The sequence below is a fragment of the Gaeumannomyces tritici genome (assembly GCF_000145635.1).
Source record: "Gaeumannomyces tritici R3-111a-1 unplaced genomic scaffold supercont2.5, whole genome shotgun sequence".
Taxonomy (NCBI): Eukaryota; Fungi; Ascomycota; class Sordariomycetes; order Magnaporthales; family Magnaporthaceae; genus Gaeumannomyces; species Gaeumannomyces tritici.
The window spans coordinates 1,855,015-1,882,034 of NW_008804549.1; the positions used below are offsets into that span (position 1 = coordinate 1,855,015).

The 27,020-nt window shown below is 57.4% G+C and overlaps 8 protein-coding genes across 8 annotated transcripts; 3 read left to right on the forward strand and 5 right to left on the reverse strand.

Moving 5' to 3' along the window:
• Positions 1–175: 175 nt before the first annotated feature.
• Positions 176–2,873, forward strand: GGTG_09612 (hypothetical protein). Its single transcript, XM_009227465.1, has 4 exons — positions 176–429; positions 507–956; positions 1,032–1,556; positions 1,692–2,873. The coding sequence occupies exons 1-4, from the start codon at positions 352–354 to the stop codon at positions 2,610–2,612; spliced, it is 1,974 nt and encodes a 657-aa protein (XP_009225729.1). The 5' UTR covers positions 176–351; the 3' UTR covers positions 2,613–2,873.
• GGTG_09613 (hypothetical protein) lies at positions 2,759–4,369 on the reverse strand. The gene is made up of 2 exons (XM_009227466.1): positions 3,247–4,369; positions 2,759–3,144 (listed from the first exon to the last, which is right to left on the reverse strand). Exons 1-2 carry the CDS (start codon positions 3,809–3,811, stop codon positions 2,933–2,935), a joined length of 777 nt encoding a protein of 258 aa, XP_009225730.1. The 5' UTR covers positions 3,812–4,369; the 3' UTR covers positions 2,759–2,932.
• Positions 4,295–8,222, reverse strand: GGTG_09614 (hypothetical protein). Its single transcript, XM_009227467.1, has 4 exons — positions 7,126–8,222; positions 6,762–6,987; positions 6,118–6,676; positions 4,295–6,043 (listed from the first exon to the last, which is right to left on the reverse strand). The coding sequence occupies exons 1-4, from the start codon at positions 7,687–7,689 to the stop codon at positions 5,458–5,460; spliced, it is 1,935 nt and encodes a 644-aa protein (XP_009225731.1). The 5' UTR covers positions 7,690–8,222; the 3' UTR covers positions 4,295–5,457.
• Positions 8,223–12,728: 4,506 nt separating this feature from the next.
• GGTG_09615 (hypothetical protein) lies at positions 12,729–14,023 on the reverse strand (the record flags this gene model as incomplete). The annotated part of the gene is made up of 4 exons (XM_009227468.1): positions 12,729–13,050; positions 13,211–13,233; positions 13,322–13,565; positions 13,677–14,023. The coding sequence occupies 4 exons, from the start codon at positions 14,021–14,023 to the stop codon at positions 12,729–12,731; spliced, it is 936 nt and encodes a 311-aa protein (XP_009225732.1).
• A 1,399-nt stretch (positions 14,024–15,422) lies between these two features.
• On the forward strand, positions 15,423–18,876 carry GGTG_09616 (ssgprc1). Its single transcript, XM_009227469.1, has 2 exons — positions 15,423–15,770; positions 15,915–18,876. The coding sequence occupies exons 1-2, from the start codon at positions 15,552–15,554 to the stop codon at positions 17,244–17,246; spliced, it is 1,551 nt and encodes a 516-aa protein (XP_009225733.1). The 5' UTR covers positions 15,423–15,551; the 3' UTR covers positions 17,247–18,876.
• Positions 16,934–19,477, reverse strand: GGTG_09617 (hypothetical protein). Its single transcript, XM_009227470.1, has 3 exons — positions 19,016–19,477; positions 18,005–18,872; positions 16,934–17,924 (listed from the first exon to the last, which is right to left on the reverse strand). Exons 2-3 carry the CDS (start codon positions 18,134–18,136, stop codon positions 17,496–17,498), a joined length of 561 nt encoding a protein of 186 aa, XP_009225734.1. The 5' UTR covers positions 18,137–18,872; positions 19,016–19,477; the 3' UTR covers positions 16,934–17,495.
• Positions 19,478–20,228: 751 nt separating this feature from the next.
• Positions 20,229–22,647, reverse strand: GGTG_09618 (mitotic check point protein BUB2). Its single transcript, XM_009227471.1, has 3 exons — positions 21,726–22,647; positions 20,799–21,664; positions 20,229–20,718 (listed from the first exon to the last, which is right to left on the reverse strand). Exons 1-3 carry the CDS (start codon positions 22,338–22,340, stop codon positions 20,595–20,597), a joined length of 1,605 nt encoding a protein of 534 aa, XP_009225735.1. The 5' UTR covers positions 22,341–22,647; the 3' UTR covers positions 20,229–20,594.
• An 852-nt stretch (positions 22,648–23,499) lies between these two features.
• Positions 23,500–26,865, forward strand: GGTG_09619 (hypothetical protein). Its single transcript, XM_009227472.1, has one exon. It carries the CDS (start codon positions 24,090–24,092, stop codon positions 26,607–26,609), a length of 2,520 nt encoding a protein of 839 aa, XP_009225736.1. The 5' UTR covers positions 23,500–24,089; the 3' UTR covers positions 26,610–26,865.
• The last annotated feature ends 155 nt before the right edge of the window (positions 26,866–27,020 follow it).

A 27,020-nucleotide genomic window follows, 5' to 3' on the forward strand; every position in this document is an offset into this window, starting at 1 on the left:
TCGCTTGGGCGCAGCCACGCCCAGCCCTTCCGGTCTGGACCGAGAAGGGTGTGTGGGCAACCAGTTTAGCAGAAAGTCCCTGCATGTGATGATTAATTATCGGCAACAGGCCGGATTCGACGAGCTGAGCCTCGTTCGTATCTGTATTGTGTGGGCTGTTTACATAGCCGCATCCTCTTGTCCTCCCTTCATCCTCTCTGTCTCCGTGATCTGGGCTATGCTGCTCCAGAGGAGAGACAGAGGGAGAGGCAAATAGATGAGCCAAACTACTTGTCGCTGATCGCCCACTCGCTTACGAGACACTCGCTCTTGACGACAAATCACGCTCCTCTTGATCGATAGAGCCGCAGAATGATCTCCAGAGCTGTTTCGCAGGTCTTCAAGTGGTGGGAGCCACTGAAGCTCGAGGGAGACATCAGGCATGTGCGGGTATGTTACCTTGAAAAGCCACCATGGCAGCTTTCTAGAAGCAGTAGCTGATTAGATACTTCCGGGCTGTGACACAGCACCGACGGCGCCGAGAGAGGCAGATTCTCAACATCCTCGACGGCATCGGCTTCAGCTGGCGAGTCTACCTCGTCGCCTTTATGGGCTTCCTGGCCTCGAGCTGGAGCCTGATCGCCATCAACATCACCACGCCGGCTCTGTTCTACCTTTACGGGCCCGAGAGCAGGGATAGCGATGGCGGCGCGCTCCCGAAGGATGCCGACCTGGTGCTCGACATGGTGACCCTCGGCGGCACCGTCGTCGGCATGATCGGGTTCGGGCACGTCGCCGACAGGCTCGGCAGGAGCGCGCTGTATGGCTTCGAGCTACTCATCGTGCTGGCGGCCATCGGCGGCGCCGCGTTTTCGAGCCGGGGGTACGTCGACCCCATAAGCGGCAGCTCCTCCATGGATATCTACGCCTCGCTTATTTGGTGGAGGGCGACTCTTGGGCTGGGCATAGGAGCAGAGGTGATTTACCTTCCCAAATCCCCACACAGGCGGCCCCTTTTTTTTCTGACATGACGGCTTATTTGCCCTCTCAAGTACCCAATGAGCGCAGTTATCGCCTCGGAATTCACGGCCACGGCCTGGCGCGGCACCATGCTCGCCGCCATCTTCCTGGCCCAAGGCATCGGCCGGGTCTGCGCCTATGGCCTGGGCCGGGCCATCATCCATGCGTACAGCCTGCAGGCGCCGGCCATGGCCAATGGGGGCGATGCCTCGGTAAAGCTCGCCGTTGACAGCATCTGGCGCATGGTCCTCGGCCTCGCCGGCGTGCCCGCCGTCTTCGCCATCGGCCTCCGCATCTTCATCCCCGAGACCCCGCGCTTCTACTCGGCTATCAAGCGCGACCTCAACAAGGCCCTCGGCGCCGTTATCAAGATCGGCTCCACCTCGCCGCGGCCCCAGGACGCCGCGTCCGACGACTCGGACGAGCCGGATGCCGAGGAAGGCGGTGGTGGTAGGCCGTCATGGTCTTCCGCCTTTTGGACCTATCTCTTTGGCAAGAGCCAGGGGTGGAAGCGCCTCACCCCCCTAACACCGCAGTGGCTGCTTTTAGACATAGCAGTAAGCGGCTTTGTTTTTCTTTCTTCGAAAAGCTCTGGCTATCCTTTAATATTCCAAAGAATCCCGAAAGAACACCAATTTTTCCTTCTAAATATCCGGGCTTGCTTGAGCTGACTCCAATATCCATTCCCATAGTTTTACGGCACGGGGCTGGATAGCCCCCGTACCCTCGCCGGCTTGTTGATGAACAGCACACCAACGGTGAAGCCAGGAGACCTACCAACCTGGAACGAGGACCTGAGCAGACCAGGTGCGGATATCTACGAGGTACTCCAACTCAACACGGGGCGGACGCTGTACATGACGTCCGCCGCCGCCATCACCGGCAGCCTGGCCGTCATACCGCTCATGGGCCTGTTCAAGCGCCGGACGCTCTACATCTGGACGAGCGGCGCCCTGGCGCTCCTGTTCGCGGCCGCCTCCATCACTGTCTCGCAGACGTACGGCCGGGAGGGCGACGGCCACTACGCCAGCGTCGTGCTGTACGCGCTGACGCAGTTCCTATTCAACCTCGGGCCGAACACGTTGACTTTCGTCCTCGCGGCCGAGGTCTTCCCGACCGAGTTCCGGGGCACCTGCTACGGCGTCGCGGCGGCGGGCGGGAAGGTGGGCGCCATCCTTGCCCGGGTCATCTCCAGGTCGATGAGGCACGTCGATGACGAGCGCGGGCGCGGGCTGTGGATCATGCTAGCCGTGTTCTCGGGGATCATGGCCCTCATGGCCGCCCTCACGCTCTTCGCCCCCTTTGGCCTCGGCATCCCCGACACCCAGACGACCGAGAGGAGGTACGACGGCTCCGCCGGCGGCGGCGGCAGGAGGAGAGCAATCTGCGGAGGAGGACCGGGCGGGCTGACGGACCTCAGCCTCGAGGAGATCTCGCCGTGGCCGCTTGTCGAGAGTGACGATGAGGGTGGCGATGTGGTAGAGTATGGGGATGAAGTCCGTGGGATGCGGCAGAGTCGCGCTGTGGGGGTTGATGGGCAGTCGGGTGGGAGTAGCGGTGGCCTGGCCGAGAATGGCTGGGCCGGGCTGCCTCCCCCTGCCCAGGGGTACTGATGCCGTCGCTATCTGCCACGGGTTCTTGGCCGGTGACAGTATGTATTCCTCGTGTGTATTTGCCGAGCTAGTCTGAGGTGACAGCTCGCAGAGTAATTGCTAGATCCAAGGTCGACTTTCTTCTATTCATTCAGTTCGACATGATACTCGACAACAGGCAAGGGCGATTAGGGTGCAGTCCAGACCGGGATGAGGTCAAATTATCCCACAACTAGACTCTCAACCGGCAATATGTACAGATATTCTACCCCAAAGAGGAACAAAACGACTGCCCATCATGCGCGCCTTGGCCACGGATGCCTGTGGCCTGTATGAGCACATTATGTATACTTTGGCCGCCTGATGCTCATGACCAGTCCCCGGAAGAGGGTCCAGAGGACTGACATGACGAACACGGGCTTGCTCTGGCCGTACTTTTGTGGTCGATCACCGGTATCGGCCATGATGAGGGCCATCTCGACCACGGGGCCTGGGAAGAGAGGGCTTTGTCGGATGTAGGCAGAAACGAGATCATTGCCATTGGTTATGCCGCCTTTTTTTGTCGCCTCGTCAGTAATTTGGGCTTATACAAGTGGATGGCGATAAGGGTGAATATGCAGGACAGACGGTATATGGCAAGAGAAAAAAAACATACCACTGCTCCAGAGATTCCCATCCCGAACCCACCGCAGCTCCTCTCCCACCCAAGTGACGCCCTCAAACCTCTTGGCCAGCAGGTCCTGCATGCCGCGGGGCCCGCACGCCCTGCGGCCCTTGAGGATGCCCGCCTCGCCGCACAGAAAGATGCCGGTGCAGACGCACAACACGTCCGTCCCGCGGCCGCCACCAGTTTCCGCCGCGGCGTGGTGGGCGGCCAGCCACTCGAGCGCGACGGCGTCGTGCGCCGCGGCCGGGTCCGGGCCGGGCACCAGGACGACGTCGAGGGTGCCGGGGGCCACGTCCGGGCTCGAGAGGTGGCGGTCGACGAGGAGGCGCGCGCCGGCCGTCAGCGGCACGGCGGCGCCCGCGGGCAGCTGCGACACGTACAGGACCTCGACCGTCGGGGCCAGGTCGATGATGTGCGGCGGCACGAGGCCCTTGCACAGGGAGAGGTAGTCGTGCCCCGCCGTAGCGAGGATGTCGACGCAGGCCGCGTCGAGGAGCTGCGCCTCCTTGGGGATGAAGACGCCCACGCGGACCGTCGGTCGGGGGTTGCCCATGGCGGCTGGCGGTTTTGGGGTGTGACAACTAGAAGCTTTTGATGTTGGGAGGCAGGATATGATGCTGTCGACCGACCTCAGGAGACTTTCCCAGGAGGTTGGTTCACAAAGTCGAGCGTGTATCGTATGTTCGGACTATGGGACTTCTACCAGCACATTTCCTTTGGACGATTGACCGCAGTTTATATAAACATCCATCTTCTCTCAAGGACCTCGGCGGCTTCGAGAACAGACAGTTATCCACGGCGTCGATATGTGCCGATTCAGCGCGGAGTGAGAAGGCGCCGTGTGACTCTCCTGGGTCCAAGATACCAATTTCTGTGGTTGGTTGGTGAAGTATCGCTTGTGAGTTCTTTGCCTAGCGCTGACCCTGAATGCTAAGCTCCGACGCCCCTCGGGGCTGCTGAGCCTGACAATGTAGGGACGACCGACCTACACAGCCAGACCAGGCGTATACATCAACTGCCCACGAGAAAATACACCACAAATTGCTAGCCTATCTCATATGTACAAATGTCCCTGATGCTATGCGAATGATAAAGGTGAACCCGTCGACGCGCGTCCCCCGAGGAATACAAGACGATGGCTCCAGTCAAACTACGAATCAACATGTGCATATCCAAGGGCTGTGATGTCATGCTCAATCGGGGACAAGTCGGGCTCTGAATTGGTCAAGCGAGTGACTAGCAGCTTACCACCTCCGTCCGTCTTTCCAAATGTCCCCCCGATGCTCTCCATCCTCTCATCTTGTCAACCCCATCGGCCACAAAAAAGTCGTCCTTCCCTCCCTGGGCGTCATCGTCCGCGACACAGAAGTGCAGTGCAGCCCGCCGCTAGACGCAATTCTTGTCTCTGCGTGCCCTCCACACCATCTCGGCTCGTCGTCATGATCCCATCTCTTTCCACTAGCCATCTCATGTAGATACATTGATTAGATATTAGTGGGCTGGTAATTAGCAGGGCGCCATCCCTGCACACGAGAGCGTCGCGCCTCCCAACCGCTGCGACGGTCGCTTGCGGTTGGCGGCCTTGACACGTTGGCCTGCCTAGTAGGGCCAGTCCTTGCCCCCCGCCAGACACATAGGTCGCCCGCTCCCGTCTGTCTTCCGCCGCCTCGGCCGCGGCTCGGCCATTGCGGAAGGTCATCCTCGTGTCCGTGTGCGTGTCCCCCGTTCTCCCCGTGCCAGAGGTTGGTGCCGCCAACCCCATAAACTGTAAGCGAATGATGCGAGAGGATATCATCTGTAGCCCGCCCGCGTAATTGTTCCGAGAACTCCTTGAGCCCAAAGCAAGCAAAACAAGGCCAGAATCCCCCCAGTTCTAGATGCCAAATGCCGATGCCATGCCATGCATATCAACATCATATCCTCTATTTACACACTTAGCCTCGCGATTCCCCTCTCTTCAAGAAATGGTTCGTAGTGAAACAACAGGTATCAATAAAGGCCGTCTTGTAAGGTCTTCAAATCGAGTCTTCACAAAAGTAGCGAAGTGGGAAAAAGAAGATTTAAAAAGGCAAAAGGGGTGACCGATCCAACGGTTGCTCCCGGCTTAGAGAAAAAGGTGTTCAATAGAGAAGTAGAAAAAAAGTGTGCAAGCGAATGAAAACCTGAAGAGACAAAGAGAATCGCGCGAAGGTGACCTGTTTACACCTTCGCGGCCAAGGCAATGGACTTGGCTCGTTGCCTTGTCGCCTTCATGCTAACGGTGTATACTAAGTCCAGGGTCCAGAAATGGCAAATTTGTGCCCACATGCATGGGATCGACCCGAAAATTGGTGCCACCAATGGCACCAAGAAGTAGTCGATGTAATTCCTCTTGACCTCCCTCTTGGAGAAGTTCATGCCCTTGGCAAGACCGGCATCGGACATCTCCTTCTCACGGGTCTCGACGCAGGTCCTGTGGAAGCTCTCGTAAAGGAAGAGATAGAGAGCAACCTGCATAAATCCGGCGGTGCGGAGCCAGTTGCAGACAGGGAAGATCCAAGCAATACCGTGAATGTCGGCAGCGCCTTCGGTGAGCCAGAGGAAGAGGGTCGAGGAAACAATGAGGATCGTAGCGTGAACGGGGAGGCAGTGTGCCTCGAAGAGGCGGTGGAGGAGATAGAAGGTGCGCTCCCAGTCGGGCTTCTCAAGTGTGTCGTGGGTCACATCGGAAAAGATGCCAGCTTCAAGAGGCTGCTCAGGGTCAAGCTTGTCGACCTCCTGGGGAACGTACGAATCGGCGGTATCCCTGGGGTGAGGTGCCAAGTATTAGTAAAGTGCGAGCCAATGCATCAACTCGACCGGGATCCATCCATGACTTACAGAGAAGTGTGCAGAGGCTTGAAGGCGCGCGCCAGGTATTTCCTCTCCTTGAAAAGCTCAACACATTTCCTGAGACCGTAGCCGGTGTCAAGCGCACCCCACATGTGCCGCTCAGCCTGCTTGTAGCGAGCGCGGATGTCCTTGTAGAGTCCGGAAAGTCCTTGGCCATGACCGCCTCCGGTGACGTTGGTTTGGCTGACAGGAGCCATGATGACCTTGGTGGTGACGTGCCCGTTGAGAGCAAAAAAGCACTTCAGGTACATGTGGAGATCCTCGCCGATAGCCTCATTGTCGACGTCCCAACCGCCAACGCGATCGACCAATTCCATGTTGCAGGTGTAAACAGAAGTCGGAGGGGCGATGGTGGAGCCAGTGTACAGGCCAGAAATACCACCCGCAGCCCAGAGTATGTCGGCAACGCGGACGAGGGCGGGAACGTTGTGAGCATTGCGATCGAAGATGATGGGAGCGGTGTACATGGTTGTTGTGGCGGTTTCGGGGTTGGAAATATGCATGCTGGTGGCCAAAGCGAAGTAGTTGGAGGAGAGGTGGCTATCGGCTGTTGGATGAAAAGGCACACGTTAGCCAACATTCCATAGTACCTACAGTGCATGCGACTGCCACATCACCCAGCATAATCTTACCATCAATACCAGTGACCAGGACATCTTTGCGAGCAGACAGGGGGTATCTCTCGCTGAGTTTGCGGGCCGCCCAGTCGACGTTGCTGCCCTTGCCGGCAGCCTCGCCGGGAATGTCCGAGGGGTGAATGGTGAAGTCAATGGAACGGAACTTCTTGACGAACTCCTGCACCAAGCCCATGGCCTTCAGCTCGACATTGGCCTCGCGCTGCTCCATAGCGAGGTAAACCTAAACAAAAACAAATCAGCACGGGCCCACTACTAAGACATCTAGACCGCCGTGGTGGACCGAGCGCGGGATTCCAGACGGAATGAGAGACCGCCTCCCAGAGGCCGCATGCCACCAGAGAGCGAGTTCATCACTCACATCGTAGCAGTTACGGGCCTGCGGATGACTGGCCAGAACCTCCAGAGTTTCCCTCAGAGTATCGACCTCCTCCTTGTAGTTGGGGATGATGATGGCGTGGATGACGTGGTCGGGAGCAACGTCGCCGTCAGTGCAAAACTCGATGTCGAGATCGCCAGCTTCGCTGCACGAGGTCGACGAGGCCCGGGAGGACGTGAGAGTCTCGGAGCTGGAAAGCGAAGTGGCGGAGCCACGGCGACGGTGTGCGAACTTGAAGTCCTTCAGCGCCTTGTTGTGCGAGACCTTGCGAACGCCCCTGGTGATGTCCCAAAGCGACCAATTGATGCGGCTCGAGAAGCTGAAAACGAGAACGTGGATGAGGAGGCAGTAGTAAGCCCAGATGGAGGTCCAGATGCCGGCGCCCTCGGTGAGAAGCGGTTCGGCTTTAACGTTGTCCTGCTGCTGATACTTGTATGCATGCTGTGCCCGGACGGCCTCATGCGAGACGACGTAGTAGCTCAGGAGGATGAGGCCTATCAGCAGCAGGCCGCCAGCGCGCCGGGATGCCCAGGCGAACAGCGCCATCGCGGCGACTGCGGCTTAATGTGGATGTTGATTGAGTTGACCCGGGCGACGGCGATGAGTATGTCGTGCGGCAAGCGGAGACGGGCCTATGGCGAATGAGGATACCGGCGGGAGAAGCGGGCGCTTCTCAGTAGGCGATCTCGGTGGTTGAGGTCCCGCAGGCCGTGGTGGGCGAGGTGGCTGGACGGGGGGGAGCGGGCGCGGGATCGCAGGGCGAGCGCGAGCAAACACCAAGCGGGCTCCGGACGCGAGAAATGGGACGCCCAGGAAAATGGATGGAAAGAAGCAGAGGCGCGGACGAGTCGAGGAAAGACCCGTGGGCGGTCGTTCTGCGCGAGAGGGGGGTATTAAGAGGGATTATGGGTGGGATCGAGATGGAAGGAGAGACTGACAAGAGTGGAAGGAAGAGAAAAGGAGACTGAGCAGAGAGAAATTTTAGCGTCGGGCGATATTCACAAGGCAATCAATGGGTGGAGGGACAGGCGATGGGAACAAGTGCAGGTAGTCAAGCGGACGAGGGACGTGCTTCTCGAGGGCGGGCCGGGGGTGTTCTTGGTACAAAAGACAAAAGGGGGTGCGCGAGAGGCCCAATTCGTCTGGCACGTTTCGAGGCAGCCAGCCAATCAGGCTCATCGACGGCCAGCTTTGAGGCTGGAGCTCTGGGTCCTGACTGTGCCAGGGTGGAGAAGCTGCTTTGCATCGAGCAAAGCCGCAAACCGGAATGCCTGCGGACGGTGAGATTGTGCAGGGGTCTACAGTTTCCAGGGCGATCTCCACCGTTATGCCATTTGATCCGCCTGCCCGCCCACCGTATCTTTGCGCCGCATGTCCACGCTTTTCCATACTGTGTCCGCTCCCCGCGCTAGAATGACAGGATTACAAAGCCCTCGCGATTCGCCCGTCTCAGTCAGCAAGCAATGGCGAAGTTGGGAGCCGCTCTCACGCCTATTGCTGTTATATCCTCTCAACCATCCGAGAAATCCGGCCCGAGGTTTTTTTTTTTTTTATCGGGGCGCCCGGAAATGGCGGTGGGCTCGTCGTCGATGGAGACGCAAAGAAAACACTACAGAGCCCATCCGTCTCTCTACCTACCACTCATCACTTGGCCGAATCGATGTCGACAGAGGTGGGTAAATCTGAAGGGTGGAGTGATTCGGAGCCGGGGCATTTGGCCATCCCGAGCTTTGGTGCTGCTACTTGGTCGTACCCGGGAAATTCGAATATGCCGAGCTGGAGTCGTCGTCTATGCCAGGTTGTACCCGTCCCGTCAGACGGCTGCTAGCTTGTCCGCCCCAGTGGCCCCCGATCCCAGCCTGCAGCACAATCTACCCTCAACTATATATGTCACCAGAGGCTCGTCATGTATAATGTCCTGCGTCTACCGAGAGCATGGTCTGGCAGGTGGGCGAGCGAATCGAGCACGACGGGCGGACATACAAGACGTACTCGCAGACGATGCGATCCACCGTCCGCCGTCAAAAGTCAGGCTCCCCGCGCTATGGTGCCGATAGTTTCCCGCGGTGTCCGCGCACGTGGACGGCCATTTCGCCAAGTACGGTATGAGATGCAACCAAACGTGATGTGGCACTGCAGCACATCTGTTACCAGCGCCTGAGCGCCGACAAACCCCAAGAGACCAGATGGCAGATGAACTGTCTGCATGCTCGCACTTTATTTAGCTTCATGACCCGATCTTGCGAGGGTCGACATGTTTCAAACCCTCTAGCCGGGGAGCGACGTTCACCGCGAGCGACCATCCCGCTGCCCAAGGAAGGATAGACGAGAAAAGAAGAGGACAGAAATGAGAAACAACGCCAACAGGCATGGCCCCGGCCGATGAACTGCAGCCCCCCGCCAGCATCGGCCTTGAAACAATGAGGCCAATCCAACCGTACGGTGTATGTGCGTGGCACAAAAGTCGTGCCGTGCGGGTTCGTTTTTTTCGGGTCGGTTGGTGCCTTGCGTTGCCATTTCCTGCTGGTGCCAGGGAACCACCCGTACCCCACATGCGTTATTTCCCTCGGCGCCCCAACACGCACCCTCCGTTTCTTCCCTTGGCTACGAAACGGAGGAGTAGCCCAGTCATGGTGCAATTTTAGCGACCAGCCTTGCCTGAGCCACTCGCAGGTCTAGCGTCCTCCCAGCACAACCCCTGGCACCGCCTGGCCTGCTGTGCCTGAGGGCTGGCTGGGTTGGATGCCTGGAGGGGCAGCATGGTGGCATGGTGCAGTCTCACAGAGATGCGGGCTGAGTGGTGGGCGCAAGCGATCAAATATGGATGCGCAGCTGAGTTGGGGCATGCAGGGCGACTGCTATTTGCGCAGGCCAAGTGTGGCTGAGCACAGCAAACGCGACGTCGTCCCTGCCGTCAGCATCGACGTGCATCGACGTGCATCGCGGTTACGCATTGTACGAAGGATTTTTTGCGCGAGTCTGCCACCGCGACTGGGCAGTTGCGAATTTCGGGGGTGCCAGTCTGATGCAATGCACAGCACCAGCACGGGCTCGGAAACCTGGGCGACCGGGACGCTCCGAGAAGGGCCAGTGGTAGCGTGTCCGTGTTAAATCTCGATGTTCATTGAACTCAATTTTCCCCTTGTTTGGGAATCGTTCCTCTCTTTCCTTACGCTGGATTCCTCCACTATTGCTCTTGGATACCCAGTCTGAGTGGGTGCCAGGGAAATTGTGATTGAAAAACGGTGAGTTTGCCCAGCTAGGGGGCCCCTCCACCTGCCTTTGAACGGTGCGGCCCAACTTCTCATGCCTACCAGCCAAATGCAGGAAACGGCTGTGCACTGTGCGCCGCCTCACACGCCTTCTGCTTGAGCTTGTGCCGAAACTGGATATCCGTTTGCATAGCAAGGTCGTTCTCGAATGTCAAGCCCAAGATCAATGTCAATGCGGTGAGCGTCTTCGGCTGGACTATTATAGTCTGCATATGTGTTGTCTTTTTGGCTTCCCAGCCCCGTTGAATGCGATCCTCCCCGCCGCCTTTTCTGCTGTGTTTTCTTGATGTTTTTTCTCCTGCCGGCAGATATTTTAGCTCAGCGGCGCTAGCCAGCGAGAGTGGACACCGCTGCTTCGAGCCGGCCAGCTCCATGGAGTGTTTGGCGGATTGCGGGCAGTTCCCGTCATTGTACATGCCCGTCGCTGTCTTGAAGGGCAAAGATTGCGTCGTGTGCCGGACCCCAAGTTTGTGTCGTTCCAGTTTTCCTGCTGACTTTCATATTATCACCGCGAAATGCGAGATTGATAACATGCCTACCGTCCTGCCCTAGCATCTGTTGGGCCTAGCATGATATCTTGGCCTCATTTCTACGAGGGCCCGACAATGCCCATTGGCTGGAACGGCAACCTCAATTTCTCGTTGGGAGCTGGCGCTGGTACTGGGTACCAGGGAGCCCACTTGTCAGACCAGCGCTCTTTTGGGAACCGCCCGTACCTGTGACGCACCCTTACGATCGCCTTGCTGACGGGTCCGCAATTAAACGAGAAAGAGTGCAAGGGAAAGACAAAAAGAAAAAGAAAACCCCAGTCGTCACCGGGGCTTCCACCGTTTTGATCGAGAGGTGACACAGAGGGAGCCAGTCAGGGGATACAGGTTCCTTGCATGGCCCTCTTACTCGTTGAATGCGTGCTGGGATCTCGCATTTGTTCCACGCGCCGAAAACGCGAAATCTCCCCCTCCCCCAGAAGTGTGGCTGTCGAGCGGCGCCTCCAAAGGCCCGTGAGAGTCGAGAAAGCCAGACCGGATCGACGACCCCAAGCTTGGTGCTTGCCTTAGCTTGGGTCTAGCCTGGGGCCCAGACTAGCGGGTCTGAAGTCGAACCCGTCGGCCGAACCTGGGGCCGGCATGCCAAAAAAAAAAAGCGCAACAGGCCGAGGCCCGTCGCAACGAAGAGACTGGTTGCGACGCGCCGAAGCGCACAAATTTGTCGGCCAGCGATGGCGGCTCTGTGATACCACAGACGCCACTTCGACCATCAAAGTACCGTGTACGAATCGAAGCTTTATAAACGCGAAGTTCCTACCGGTCGTTCTCCTTGACGAATTAGGTTTTTGTTTCCAAAGCTAGCCGCTAGGCAGCCGGTCAATGAGGTCATCAGCACGAAGCCGTGCATTGTGATGGTGGCCGCCTTGTGCAGGACTGTGTGGTGTGCTGTGCATGCAAGTGATGTGTGTGCAGTGTGGTGGGTGGTGTGGGCGTGGGTGATTTCGGGTGGCTGGCAGATTGCGAAGCTCCCATTAGCGGGCGGTCCGGTGGAGCCGGGAACTCGACGGACGTTCGGGGGTTCTATGGCCGGCGAGCCCCACGGGTCCATCGCAGGCTCCAGGTTTTTATCTTATCGCAACCAGATCCCGCACGCGGTAGCTGCATCCATTACCAGCCAAGCTCCGACCCGATGCAGCCCCAGGCCAGTAGCCGTCAAACGCAAATCGAATGGAAATCCTCGGATGCTCGGAGATCGCTTTGCAAGGGCAGGGCAGCACATGCGCGTGACACGCCGTTGGACGGGATAGCCTGGGACGACACGCCCGAGTGAGCTGATCGGAATGCAGCAAACCCCCACTCGCTTCCGCTCTTGAGGCACATGAGGGAGGGGGCGACGAGGTTTGTGCGACAGGAGAGAGACAATAATGCGAGCCGTCGAAGGGACGAGAGAAAACCCCCGAGAGAAAGAGAAAATTGCAATCCAGTCTAGCAAAAGCGGAGCATGCAAGTGGTATTTTGCATCATGCTGCGGCACTAGTTCCTCGTTAAAGATGCGTGCCATGTCACCCGCCCTCGCAGCCGGCTTGGTGTGCGGCAAGATGGCGGTGATTCATTGGGTTGGCAAAAGTACACCCACCAGGTTGTCCGTAGGAACCCACTTCTGCCATGCACCATGCACCACCGTATCGACCGTTTTGAAGCCTGCGTGTGGTGGCTAGACGTGCATCTACAACACTACCTAGGTAGGTATGTTTCTTGTTGTCTGGAGGGTCGTAGTGTGTGTGGACGGCCACGGCGCCTAACCCATCGTATCATAGATGCGTCTCTACGCGGCATGCCCTTCGCCCAGCCTGCGCTCCATGAGCGGTGAGCTTAGCGACGATAGGTTGCCGCGCCGGTAGTACTCAGCTACTACCTCACCGCCGAGTATCGCCAGTCCGACCGCAACCCAAATCCACCCATGCGGACCCGCTTCCCGGTCAACGCTCGTGACTTCCGGTCCGTCACGCATTTTTCTTTTTTTGAGCCTGGCGTACTTCGCCAGGGTATCGGCATTGCCCTGCTTCCCGTCGCCATGTCTCGCGACGGCGATGGCGAGCTTGGTGTTTTCCTCCCGATGCTCGCCTTTCGACTCTTGGCCCGCCCCTCTTCAGCTTGGGTATCATGTCGCCATTATCGTGCGTCCCCATGGGCCCTGTTAGACGCGGAGCTTGCATAACATTCCTAGTCAGCCGTCCAGGGTCGCCGCCCACAAACCATGTCCCGAATATGGTTCGTCGGCATGGTGATCATACAACGTTTTCGAACGTCTTCTCGATCGGTTTTGCAGCCTGTGAAAAGGGCGTTAGTTGACTGGCCCAACTTGGTCCCAGGACGCACCATGACATGGTGACGATCAGAAAATACCGGGCATCTTACATCGATGAACTTCTCCAGGTCTTTATCCAGATTTGCGAGGTCATCTTTCCTCTTCTTGTTCTCTGCGATCAGCTTGGCTTTGCGCTTCAGGAGATCTTGTCGCTGCTTCTCCAGGTTCTCCCTCTCGCTGCGTTCGTGTTCGATTCGCGCGACCATCAGGTCATTCTCGTCGGCATCCGCATGTTCAGGATGCAGCGCGAGAAACTCTTCGACTGGTATGAGTGGCAGTTGGCGGTATTTGTGACTAAGGGACCGTTACAGTAGGGACCGTTAGCTGCTGTATTGACCGCGATACTCTTGCCCGGAACTCGGAGACTGGGCACATGGGCGGGCAATTGCTGGCGCGTATACGCACTCGTAGTCCTCGCAAGACGCGATTTCGCCCTCGAGATGACGCTGCTCGTAGTAGAGATTCTGCAGCTGCAGGTGGAGCGTGTCGACCTCCTGGCGCGCCTTCAGCGTCTCGGCCTTCGTGGTGCGCGCGGAAAAGATGGCAGCCCGGTGCTGACGGCGGAGGTTCGCAAGATTCATAATTAGCTGCTTCTGCAACTTTGCCATCTCGGCGACTGCCGCGGGCTCGGAGCCGGCCTGTTGTTGCTGCGCTATCAGGTCGACAAACGCCAGCGCCTGTTCTCGGGCATTCTGCGACTGCTCGAGGAGACTGCGCAAGCTCGGGTCGGTGACAAGCTCGTCCGTGCCCATGTTGGCGAATTTTCGTCTTTTGTTCGACGGGAGGATAAGTAGGCAGAGAATGGAGAGGCTGAATAGGGCCTGGCCGGTTCCTGAGCTGTTCAAGGCTGATCAGCTCCCCCAGCTCTGTTTGCAGCGATGTGTGGGCGAATCAATCGGCGCACGGTCGGGATCTTCTGCCATCCCAACCGCCAGTGGTGCCCCCGCCTGGGAAAAGCCCGTGCTTCAGTTCACAGTACCAATGACTGCTGAGCATCCAATCAGCTTTGAGACCAAACAATATCTCGCGCCAGATCTAAGCACTGGCCCAACCCGGGCTATCGGTCTGTCAACGGGATTGGATGCTCCTGGCTCACTAGCTCTGTCGATATGGAAACATGCTCATGCTAACGATGGCAATAACCGAGGAAGCACGGTTGGGTTTGGATCTGTGGGCAAGCAGGATCCCGTTTTCCCAAACACCTCATGCTTACGACAGGTTTCAGTGAGCCAATGCACACTTACAAGTGCGATTCTTGGAAGCACAACGGCCAGACAGACCCATGTGGCCTGATGACGCTCGACCGAACCTGTGACCCAAACAAATGTCCTGGATGACCCCTTCTTTTTGATCTACCGTTTGAATAGGTAGGTAATTACTATACCATTTCTCTTTCATTGGTAGCCGATGAATATTAGTTGGGGAGAGCTGCATGGACTGCATGTACCTCTGGGCTTTTGTGAGGGGACGTTGAAGCTGTAAACTGCGTGGATTTCGATCTGACCCGTGTCAGTCCCAGTATCTGTCAAGCCTCTTCCATACAGCATCAAAGTTATGGCAGGACAAACGCCTTGTAAAGCCGGCACGTCGGCCTCGGCTGAGGAGCGAGATCAATGTCCCGGCTAACTGTGTTATTACCATTTGGCTTTTATTAGCCCAATGTTTACATATTCTCCCATCCACTATTGACCTGCTACTTTGAGTCTTTTGGTCTATTTGCCACTCGTGGCTTGATCGGCGGAATTTGGGCAAACATAAATATTGCATCTCCAGCAGCGCAGAGCCCTCGCATATGCACTGACTCTCGACTAGCAAGGCCGCATTGACGAGCTTCCCGTCTGGGCCCAAACATTGACGCGCTGCACCCCTGGAAACCCCAGCAGCTTGGAGCCCAAAGCGCCCGCCGCCATCTCCGATCCACAGCAAGATTTTATCCGCCTGTCCAGCGGCCAATCCAGTTTGCGTCAGCAGCAGGCGGTCAATTTGTTGAGCATCTGCGGCCCACCTCCGCGCTCCAGTGGGCTTGCCCCCCCCCCCCCCCCCTCCCCTCCCTCATGCCGAGGCTGCTGCGAGCGTCTGTTCCCGCCCGCTCTGGCGCCAATTATTTTTGCCCGTGCCGCCCAAGTCCGCTGTCTGTGGCCACCTCCTTTCGCCCGCCCTTGTGAGCGAAGCCATCGATTGCCTCAGCACCACCCAACATAGTCGCAAAACTCAAGAGTCGCCCGCAGCAGCATCTGACTTCCAGCCCGCTGCCCTTCTTGGCAGTCCGGCAAAGTCACCATGGATCTCGCTACGCCAAATGTGCCGTGCGCTTCGCCCTTGAACCACCACGGCTCTCCTTCTACCGACCATGATGGCACTGCGCAGGCTTCTGGAAGCCAGCCCGCCAACCAACAGCAACCGGCTAGAAGGAAACGGCGACACTCATCGTTTCTCCCCCACCGGCGCAAGTCGATTGTAAACCACATCATAGACGGCGAGGAGCAGTTACTCTTGAAGGTCTGTCCACCCAAAGATCCTCGCCCCCTTTTTCCCTCTCTCGGACACACCCACCCTCTTTTTGCCCTCGCGGCACTCGATGTTAGCCCAACGAGTAACCCCTCAGATCTACTATATACTGATATCCCACCATATTATCTCCAGGTTGATCTCTTTCTCTCCGAACTCGAGCGGCGTCTCGACTTCCTGGAGAGTTATGGCGATGTCAGCCTGGACGCGAGCATCTCGAGGGCGTACAATACCCTGCAGGCCGTGCGGACCCGATGTTCTCAGGTTTCAGGGGAGGTTATCGACGCCGGCCGTCGGCGCGTCCAGGTCATGGTTGAGACACTAGAGCATCGTTACCAGGACGGTCTCGCCGCAGCCGAGTCGCTCAACGAGAAGGCCCGGGTGAGCATCGAGTTGCTCGACACTATGCTCTCTGACTTCGAGGACCATGCGTACAAGTTCAGAGAACAGAGCCTGGCCAACGCCGCTGACGCCGCGGGGGTCTTCATGAGCGAGGGTCGTCGGGTGGTGGACGAGGGCTTCGAACGCGCCCGCGAGGTTGTGGACGAGGGTTTCGCCACGGCAAAGTGGGCGGCCGAGTCGCTCGAGGATCACATCCAACGTGCCGTCGCGCGGGCGAGACAGCACGGCCTAATTCGCTACGACGACCTGCCGATGCCCTGGCGGATCAACCCCCACATCCGCAAGGGGTACCGCTTCAGCGAAACGAAGCTGGGCTGTATCAAGTCCATGTTCAACCTCTCCAACGAGCTGGTCAACATATGGTCGCACGCTCTCGGCTTGGTCCTTGTCCTTTCTATAGCCTTTTACTTCTACCCCACCAGCGACAACTTCTCGCTCAGCACAAAGACGGACGTCTTCATCGCCGCCGTTTTCTTCTTCGCGGCCTGCCAGTGCCTGGTCTGCAGCACCATCTGGCACACCATGAACTCGATTGCCGATCGTCACCTGATGACATCGCTCGCCTGCGTCGACTACACGGGAATCTCGCTTCTCATTGCGGCGTCTATCATCACAACCGAATACACGGCATTCTACTGCGACCCAATCAGCCGCTGGGCCTATCTGTCCACCACGGCGATTCTCGGCATAGGTGGCGTCATTCTGCCGTGGCACCCCGGATTTAATGGACCGGACATGGCCTGGTGCAGAGTCGCCTTCTACGTCAGCCTGGGCGCGACGGGGTTCCTGCCCATCCTTCAGCTCTATCTAACAAAGGGCTCCTCATTTGTCTGGGAGTTCTACTCGCCCATCGCCGAGTCGCTCCTCGTCTACCTGAGTGGTGCTTTCATCTATGCCAGCAAGGTGCCCGAGCGTTGGTTCCCGGGCATGTTCGACTACATTGGCGGTAGCCACAACCTGTGGCATTTTGCCGTCCTGGGTGGCATCCTGTTCCATTACTTCGCTATGCAGGAGTTCTTCTCGACGGCCTTCCGCCAAGCTCAGAATGGTTGCCCGGCCTATTGAAAGAGCATTATCACTCTCGCTCGGCGTATACCATCCATATCGACAGTATGAGAACCAACGAATAGATATCATGTTCCTCGCGGTTCCCAACCATCAGTGCCAATGCGCAATGTAGCCAGTCGCAATTCCCAAGCAATGGGTTGTTTCGAACTGCCGCTTACAATTCATGTTTGGGATCCCTAAGGGCAGACTGTCCATTAGGGGTACCATTATGATTACATATTATGTCGTTCCGTGTTCCCAGGTCACTCAAAAGGAGCACATGATCAAACCGACGACGCCCATTGCAACCCCCGCCCACAGGACTGTTTTCCTCTCGTGGCTGATTTCCGACACTTGGAGAAAATGGTCGCCCGAGGTTGGGCTGGAGATGTTGGCTGTCGAGTCGGGGGGCGTCGTTTCCGGTTGATGCGACTGGGTTATTATGACTACGCCCCCCGTCCTGCTGGCGGCGGAGCCGTCGCTACTCCTGGCTTCTGTCGTCATGTCTGCAACCTGGTGTCCCGCCGACGCATCGCCGCTTAGGTGGCAGGTCGGCTTCTGTCCGCAAGCATCGGTGGCGGTCGTCACCTGCTCATCAGCCGCGCCGGCCGACGGTATCCTCTCGTGGCCGGGGACCTGCAGCTCTGCCCAGTTTGGTGCTGAGTCGGTAGCGTCGCCAGTTGTTGGGCGAGGGATCTAGGGCAGGTCAGTCGCACGTTATGTGGCTTTTTTTTTCTCCATGATATCAACCCCCGGTCGCGTTCAAAAAAACATACACGAGGGGAGCCATGTGGTGGTGCGCTCTTTAGGGGCAGCTGTCGGGCCGGTTGCGGCAGGTGGTCGTTCTGATCACAGGTCGGGCCCAGAATGTCGCCAGCTACTAGGCATAATATAGTCGAAAGTCGCATGGCGGTCCAGGGTAGGCCGCGCCGGGGGCTTTGATTGTTGGTTATGTCGGGTCTGTTTCGTTGCGCGCGCCAAGACGCACTGACAAGAGTCTTTGCTTTGCTTGACAGTTTGTTGCTGCGCCCGTGCTGGTCTTTGATTGGTGATGGATTCTATGTCTCGGATCGGATCGCGGACTTTTGTCTCGGGCGGCTGCTTGCACGTGTCGTCGGTGATGTGATATCTCGAGAATATAGCAGGGCGCGAGGAATAGAGGTAGTCCCAAGAAAGACGAGCGGAGAGGGAGCTGGCACGGATTTGTGCAAAGAGTATGGATATGAGGATAGGTATGGAGAATTGGCGCCTCGGTCGGGTGGTAGGCAGGTAGGTGGGTGTAGGTAGATTATGGTGGGAGGCTGGAACGATGGGGCAAGGACTGGGAGATAGGTGGACCGGAGTTGTTTAAAGGAGGCGTGTTGGATCCGTGGAACCACTCCGGAGGCGTTTCTTGTCTGGGCTGATATCAAGAAGCCTGCCCGTCTGGAACCGTGGGGGTAACCCCCGAAGGAGGGAAGGGGGGATGGGAATCCACGGGTAAAAAAAAACAAAAACAAGGAAAAGCAAACGCTGTTTAACCCCCTGCCTTTCCCCCACTGGGCCCTGGTGCCGCCTCGAATCAGACGCCAATTTTTATTTTCCCTCTTTTTCTTTTCTTGTATCTGGGGGCCCGTCTAGAACCAGCAATAAAACTGGGCATATCTATGGATACAGCAAGAGTCAGAACGGGAGACTAGGAGTGGTGGTAGATATGCAGCCCGGGGGCCCTTTCCCTTCTCGCATTTTTTATGCACGGCGGACTGTTTTCCGTATGAAATGGCTGGGCAGCGGATGTAACCTCGTACCTGCTTTCGGGGATGGGGGGGTGGGTTGATTTGCCTGCCCGGGCTGCCTGCCTGCCGTCACTATGGATTGATTGAACGGCCCTTTGGGAGTTGCACACACATACAACCTTTGGTCCATGTGCGCGCCCCGTGGTCTTCTGAGCCGTTACTGCCGTGCGGTTCCACGACCAGGCTCGATGTGGGAAAGGGCATGGATGGATGGATGGATGGATGGATGCGCCTGTGAAGCGACTGCCCTCCCCCCTATCAACCATGTACCCGACGTGCGTGAGCCCATTATCCCCTTGGCCTCGCAGCACTTGGACAGTCGACCCTCCGACCATCACACCCAGCCGACTCCAATGAACGGCGTGCCGAAATCAAAGGTCGAAGCGCGAGAAAAGAAAAAGTGGGAAGGGGTACGGCAGTCACGGTCGCAGCGGGAGTGGGGTCCCGCTTCGAACCAGGCAAAAAAAAAAAAGAGGGTTGAGTGATGCACGTAGTGACACAATCCATCCTCCGCTTGGCGCGGGAGCAGGGGGTGGAGGCTTTTATCCTCTTTGCATCATCATCCTTTAAGGCAGGATGACGCGAGATAGAAAGAATTAAAAGACGCCGACGCCGAGCCAAGCCGGGATAGCGAAACGGGAAAAAAAGCCGGGTTGTTGGTTCCTCTCATCCTCCTCCCCTCGCACAACACAGAGTGGGAGCAACACAGACAGACATGACCACGCCCAGGACACGAAGAGGCAGCTGGAACGCCAAGGCGCCTGTGGCCCTTCTCTCCTCCCCACTTTCTCGTCTTATCTCCCGCACCCGCCTGGTGCTACTGCAGACTGCCCTGTCTCCCACCTTGCTGCTGCTGCTGCCGCTGCCGCAGAAAGCAAATAGATTAGCGTGCAGGTTTCTCTTCTTTCCTTCTTCTGCCTCGGGATGTGGGCGTCATTGAGGAGCGGCATGCAAAGCGGGCAGAGGTAACCAATATCTCTGCCGGGATATTGCGCCCGTTTGGCAGGCATGTGTGTAACCGCATCCACCCCCAAACTGCCTGTTTTGTCCCGTTGCCAGACGGTGCACGTCACGCTTGGCTGTCCGGCGAGTTTGATCTCTCCCTAGGGGTGGTGTTTATTGCTTATGTTACTTATCATTGCTACCTATATAACGGTATTTGCCGCAGAAGGAATATCCATCGTGCTAGTAGCTCTATCTCTGCGTCTTAGCCTGAACGACATTGGTTCAATGATTGACCATCTTGAAACTTGAGCTCAGCGTTCAAGGCGTACGTTATCAGATACTTTGGGGCTCAAGCATATTGAACATAAAGCATATTATTACATCATCTTTCCAACAGATTAACACCCGTCTCAAGGTTTACTTCTTTGCCCCTGGTTTCCGCCTTAAATCGGCATTCTTTTTGTGCATTTCCGCCTCTGTCGTCTACACCCACCCCGTTTTGGCATTCGTGACTTCGTAAATCGTGCGTTACCGACGTGGCCCTCATATAAAGAGAGTCAGAAAGGTAAAAAAGGAAAGTTTACACGCAGCAACATGCTACATTCGCGCTCGGCACAGGTTAGGCACAGAACAAAGCTGTCAACCATCAGCGAGCGTGGTTGATAATCTCGGCGTAGACATGGTCCGGTATGTTCTTAGCAATAAACAGGGTCAATCTCTTGATCTGCTCGGCCTGGAGAGCCGGGAATGACCGAAGGAGTTTGTTGGGACTGGTGAGACGGCCAAGGGACCCCATGTTAGCCATGCGTGTCCATATGCAGTTGGAGGCAGAGGAACCATTCATGCTCACCTGGGAGACGCCATGATCTGGCTGCGGATCAACATAAGCTGCGCAACAATGCACAGGATGTTCAGGTGCGGACCATAGGCGAACAGGAAATCCCAGAGCTGCAACACCTCGGGCAAAGGTGGCGTGCAGGCCGAGAGAGTCAGGACGGACGGAAAGGCGTATATCTCGGCCGTGAGCCCCTTAGATGTGAGGTACCTGCTTAGCTTCTCGTCAACAATGGAGAGCACCTTGTCCACCAGGCGCAGACCCTTGTGCACACCGTCCATGGCGCCCCTGATGTAGCCTGGGAGCTCCTTGGTGAGGAGCTGATGGAAGGCCACAAAAGCCTCCGACTCGCTGCGCGCAGCATAGAGGAAAGGCGCAGCGAGAACGTTCATGCCCTGGACATATGTGCCCGACTCTGGCGCTACACTGCAGTCAGAGCCCTCGGTCGTTAGCGTGAGCGCCCGAGCGCGGTTCTTGGCTGCAGGGGACGACGCCGATACCGACAGGCCGTTGTTGCTGCTGCCACCTCGGGGGTTGCTTCCGCTGATGCTGCTGTTGCTGCTGATCACACCGCCACCTCCACCTGCCCGGGTCGGCGAGTCGCCCAAGTGTGGGAGAGACTGCCTGCCGGCCGACTGCCTGACGCGGTCCTCCTCGCGGCCGTCATGCAGCTTCCAGGCGACGGCATTGAGCAGGCGGATCAAGCTGGCCTCGCTCACGCGCCTGCGGAAAAGCGGATCTGTGGTCAGGGTGCGGAAGGTGTCATTGCGGATTTTGGAGTATGCTGGCGAAGCACCGCGATGGATGAGGTCGAGGTATGCATCCGTCTCCAGAACAGGACAGTCGAGCATGATGAGCCACAAGTATATACGCAGTTGCGACTGTGACAGGTGTGAGCAAGTTTTGGTCATGGTACAGGTAGAGGAGCAAGGGCCGTCTCACCATCCCCTCACTGTTTGATTTAATGCCATCGTTGAGTATGCTGTACCGCATGCTCTCGATGGAGCCCGCCAGGTCTCCGTCCAGGGGGCCTGTAGGTAGGAGACGCTCGAGCGAAAGCTGGTCCGCGGCGGCCGAGCGCCTGGTAAGGGGGGCGCGTCTGCTCCGGGGGGCAATTATAGTGCCCCCGGGCGTCTGTTGTAGGACGGGCGCATCGCTGTTGGCTCTCCCCCGTGTGCGCTGTGGCGTGCGTCCAGTTCCGGTGTTGACGCCGCCTCCTCCGTTATTATTTGCCGCGGCCGGGGCGGCGCCAGCAGTTGTTGCGTTACTGCTGCCGGGATTGCTGGTGCTGGTGGCAGATGTGCCGGTGTTGTCGCTGAGCCCGCGGTGGCTACCGTTACTAACGTTCCTCCGGAAGGGCGACACGGGTCTCGGGTGTAGACGTTGTTGGGAAGTGAGAGTGGGTGTGCTGCCGAGATTGGAGGCTTTGGCACCGAGGTTGTGAGCCGACTGGAGTTTCCGGAGAGCTCGATGAGTTCCGGGCGACGGCGGAGGATGCAGCGTCGCAGATGCCGGGGGCGGCAGGGAGGGGATCGACTCTTTCATTGTGCCGACCATGGCGACGCGCGGAGCAGGGTAGACGGGAGGGCGATGTCGCGAGGGAGTCTGAGGTAGATAGATTTGCCGGGTCGCCGATGATGCCTTCGAGCGAAGCGGGGGTCACGTCGCTGCTGGAGAGGGAGACGGACCGCCTCGGATTGACGAGACTGTCTGGGACGTGTCCTGTTCAATTGATTTACAGGTCTCGTCGTCGATTCGGCAGTCTCCGGATGATTTGGTGAAAGACGCGGCTGCAGTCCTCGTTCGTTGATGCGCAGTCAAGTCGCGGCAACTGAGCGGGGAAGAGGAGGTTGGTGAGGTTAGATGGGGCAAGGGCTGCTGCATGAACACCAGACTGCGTAACGCTACGGTGTAGACGCGTTTCTTGCTTTTTTTCTTCATCTTTTTTTTCATTTCATTTTTTTCCCCCCTACTACTCGCGTTTGTCAACGTCAATCAACGGCCTTGGTTATCTATCATTGCAACTGCGATTGCGATCTGGGAACCATCAAAGTGTTGAATAGGAACAAAAATAACGTCGAGATGCAGGTCATCGCTGTCTCGTCGTCAATTGTTAAACCAATCAGTACCAAGTCCATGACCATCAATCTATATTGGCCAAGCACCTGGGAGCTGGACCTGGTCCATCGATGCGGTCGCGTCCCATTGAAACCTCCCTCCTGCCATGGGACCGCCGGCGTCGCAGGCCCGGCTGCATTGCCCGGCTAGGTCGGAAGAAGGAGAAGCCTTCGACGAACCAACTGGTTTGTAGTCATGTGAAATGTCTCGTGATGGTGTGATGGACAGGGGGAGCTGAATGCAGCTCAGGTCCGCCTTGATTCTCAGCTCCAGAAGAAAATCAATTGCGGGGGCCCCACTATGGCTGGTTGACATCAATCTCAACCAGGATGACGTGCTCACCATGTGGACCACCACTGCGTTTTCACGATCACCTTGTCCGTCTCGTGGACACACCATTACAGAAGTCAAACGCCCTGTCTAAGTAGCGGGCTGTCCGTTACGCCTCTGCGGCACCAATACTGTGGTCGAGGAATCGTGTCAAGGAAACATGATAGGCTGGGCTAACCCGAGCCCGCGGCGGCAGCATGACATCCGTGACCCCCTTTCGATCGCTGCATCCAAAAATGAAGCCGCCGAATTACGGAGAAAGCCATCTCAAGGGACTGCTGCCCAACAGAATAGCCGAGTGGCTGCTTTCTCGTCTTGCTAAGACCCTTCCCTCTTGCGCAGCCCACACTTTGACCCGCCCGGTCTTGGGCCTGACGTGCACACTTGCAACAAGAAGGCTCCCCTTCGTCTTTCCTGAGCTGTGACTAGCAAGCGCTAGATTGCGCCATAGCGGGTATCCTCAGCCCTGGCAGCCACGGCACTACCATCCATCCCCACAGAGAAAATGGAAGTCGCATGTGGTTTCTAATCCAACTGCTGACGCTCACCCGCCTCTGCTTGCCCCTTAGCCGGACCCCCCGAGATATATACCGACATACGTACCGACCATCTACCTACAATATCTGGTGTTGTGTCTACATGGCCGCCACGCTAGCTATGCATATTACCTAAAGTAATCTTTCTTTCTTTCCATCCTAGAACCTCTCCGCGTGGGGTTGGTCAGCCATTCTTCTTGGGTGACCATATAAGACTCTCACGCTTGGCAAATAACCAAGCTCGGGAAGTCCCTCGCACACACCCGCCACCCTACTACAACCACCCATTCCAACGAGGCTTTGGGATCTCGTGCTTTCAACAATGGCAAGCACTGGTGCAAAGGTCGGCCAAGGCCTGGCCAAGGCCCTGGGCATCAAGCTCCGCAACAACCAGCCTTACCAGGACGAGGTCACAAGGGGCGAGTCCGTCCTCTCCGCCCACAGTGGCGATGCCTTCGTCGAGGAGCCACCTTCAACGCGAGACTTCTTGGCCAGCCTGGTGCCAACCGGAAAGGACACCGTCACTTACACAAGGTCGCTGTTTCCTTTTCTCGATTGGATCGGCCACTACAACCTACAATGGCTCATCGGCGATCTTGTTGCCGGCATCACCATCGGCGTTGTTGTGATCCCCCAGGGCATGGCATACGCGATCCTTGCCAACCTCGAGCCGCAGTTCGGCCTGTACTCGTCCTTTATGGGGGTCATCACATATTGGTTCTTCGCAACATCCAAAGACATCACCATCGGCCCCGTTGCTGTCATGTCAACCCTTACTGGCGGAATCGTGGCAGACATGGCGAGGCAGTTCCCCGAGGTCCCCGGCCACGTTGTCGCGTCGGCCCTGGCTATTCTCGCTGGAGCGATTGTTCTGTTCCTCGGCCTCACTAGGACTGGCTTCATCGTTGATTTAATTAGCTTGACATCTCTGTCGGCCTTCATGACAGGCTCTGCCATCAACATCGTTATCGGCCAGATCCCAACAATGATGGGCATCTCGGGATTTTCGACCCGGGACGCTCCGTACCTCGTGCTCATCAACACACTGAAGAACCTGGGGCACTCAAAGCTGGATGCCGCAATGGGGCTGTCGGCTCTTGCCTTGCTCTACTCGATCCGGTCCGCCTGCTCCCTGCTGGCCAAGCGTTTCCCAGGGCGCCAACGGCTGTTTTTCTTCCTCTCGACCCTGAGGACAGCCTTCGTCATTCTTCTCTTCACCATGATCAGTTGGCTGGTTAACATGAACCATAAGACAAAGCCAAGCTTCAAGATCCTGCAAGACATTCCCAGCGGCTTCCAGCACGCCGAGGTCCCAGCCATCGACCCCAAGATAGCGAGCGCGCTGGCGACGTACCTACCAGCAACAGTCATAGTTTTGCTCATCGAGCATGTCGCCATATCCAAATCTTTCGGCCGCGTCAACAACTACACCATTAACCCTTCCCAGGAGATGGTCGCCATTGGCGTTACAAACCTTCTGGCCCCGTTTCTGGGTGGCTATCCTTCCACCGGCAGCTTCAGCCGAACCGCCATCAAGTCCAAGGCTGGCGTGCGCACCCCTTTCGCTGGTGTCATTACGGGTGTGGTCGTTCTCATTTCCATCTACGCGCTACCACCGGTCTTCTACTTCATCCCTAGCGCTTCGCTCGCCGCGGTCATAATCCATGCTGTCGGTGACCTTATCACACCACCCAACACTATCTATCAGTTTTGGTGTGTTTCGCCGCTCGAGGTCCTCATCTTTTTTACTGGCGTCATAATCACCGTCTTCTCCACCATCGAGAACGGCATCTACGCGACTGTAGCCATATCCGCAGCCGTGCTGATCGGCCGCATCCTCAAGGCCCGAGGCCAATTCCTCGGCAGAGTCAAGGTGCACTCGGTCCTGCGGGACAACATCATTGGAGAGGACCACAACGAGGTGGTTGGGCAGTATGGCACGTTTCCCAAACCGGGCGCCAACCCGGCGCGGAACATATTCCTGCCCATCGACCACGGCGATGGCTCTAACCCTGATGTCGGAGTTGATAGCCCCTATCCTGGAGTTTTCATCTATCGATTCTCGGAAGGGTTCAACTACCCCAACGCATCGCACACTCTCGAATACCTGACCGGCTACGTCTTTGCCTACACCAGGCGAACAAATACGACAGAGTACGCACGGCCAGGGGATCGGCCCTGGAACGACCCAGGCCCGTCGAAGCGGCAGCTCAAAAGGAAGGCTGCGGGCGACGCATCGGCCGTCCCGGGCCTGAACCCCGACCTCCCAACCCTCAAGGCCATCATTCTGGACTTCAGTTCTGTCAACCACGTCGACATATCCAGCATGCAACAGCTCATCGACACGAGGAACCACCTGGACCGCTATACCTCGCCCGATTTTGTTGACTGGCACATTGCTTGCATCAACAACCGCTGGACCAAACGGGCTCTTGTCGCGGCCGGGTTTGGGTACCCGACGGAGCGGCCGGATGGCCTCCACCACCGGTGGCGTTCCATCTTCTCGGTGGCCGAGATAGGCGGCTCCGACAGCGCGGCAGCGGTGGCGGAGAAGCGAATCAACGAGAAGGAGCTGGGACAGGGGCTCTCGAGGCGCCAGAGCGCAGGACTCGATAAGAAGGCGGACCTCGAGCTGGGCGCTGGTGACTCCAGCACCGAAGCCGAGACGGAGGAGGCCAGCCGGGCCCGCTCGCCCGCCAAGGCCGGGCCGCGCGCAGTGGCGGTGCATGGGCTCAACCGGCCGCTCTTCCATGTGGACTTGACAAGCGCCCTGCAGAGTGCGGTTGCCAACATAGAGGCAAGGGCTGATGATGGGCGGGACCACATCGCGTCGACGCCTTAGCCTGGGGGTTCTCCCTTTTGTTCTTGTTTTGTTGTCTAGACTTGCATAGCATATAGCATTTTTGAGATACGTTTGATACCATTGGTATTTGTCCCCGATATCCGAGCAGCCTTTCGCTAGTCGCTTCCCCATCTGCAGTTTTCGAAATTTTGAGATTGCGCGGGATTTCCGGGGGCTCTTGTTTTTCAATGCAGACAACCATGTTTTGCGCTTCTAGTCTAGGATTCTGACAACCCTCCTCGGCTCTGTAATTTCGTCTGTGGTCGGGTTCCACACTCGCGCCATATCCGCTCTGCATTGTGCCGCTCCGCCCTCTGCCCTCTTCTCCATTCTGTCAGCCCTCAAAGATTACCTCCCGACTTTGAGACTTGGCTCAGACCGCAGACCTGGCGCTCGACCCCCCCCCCCCCC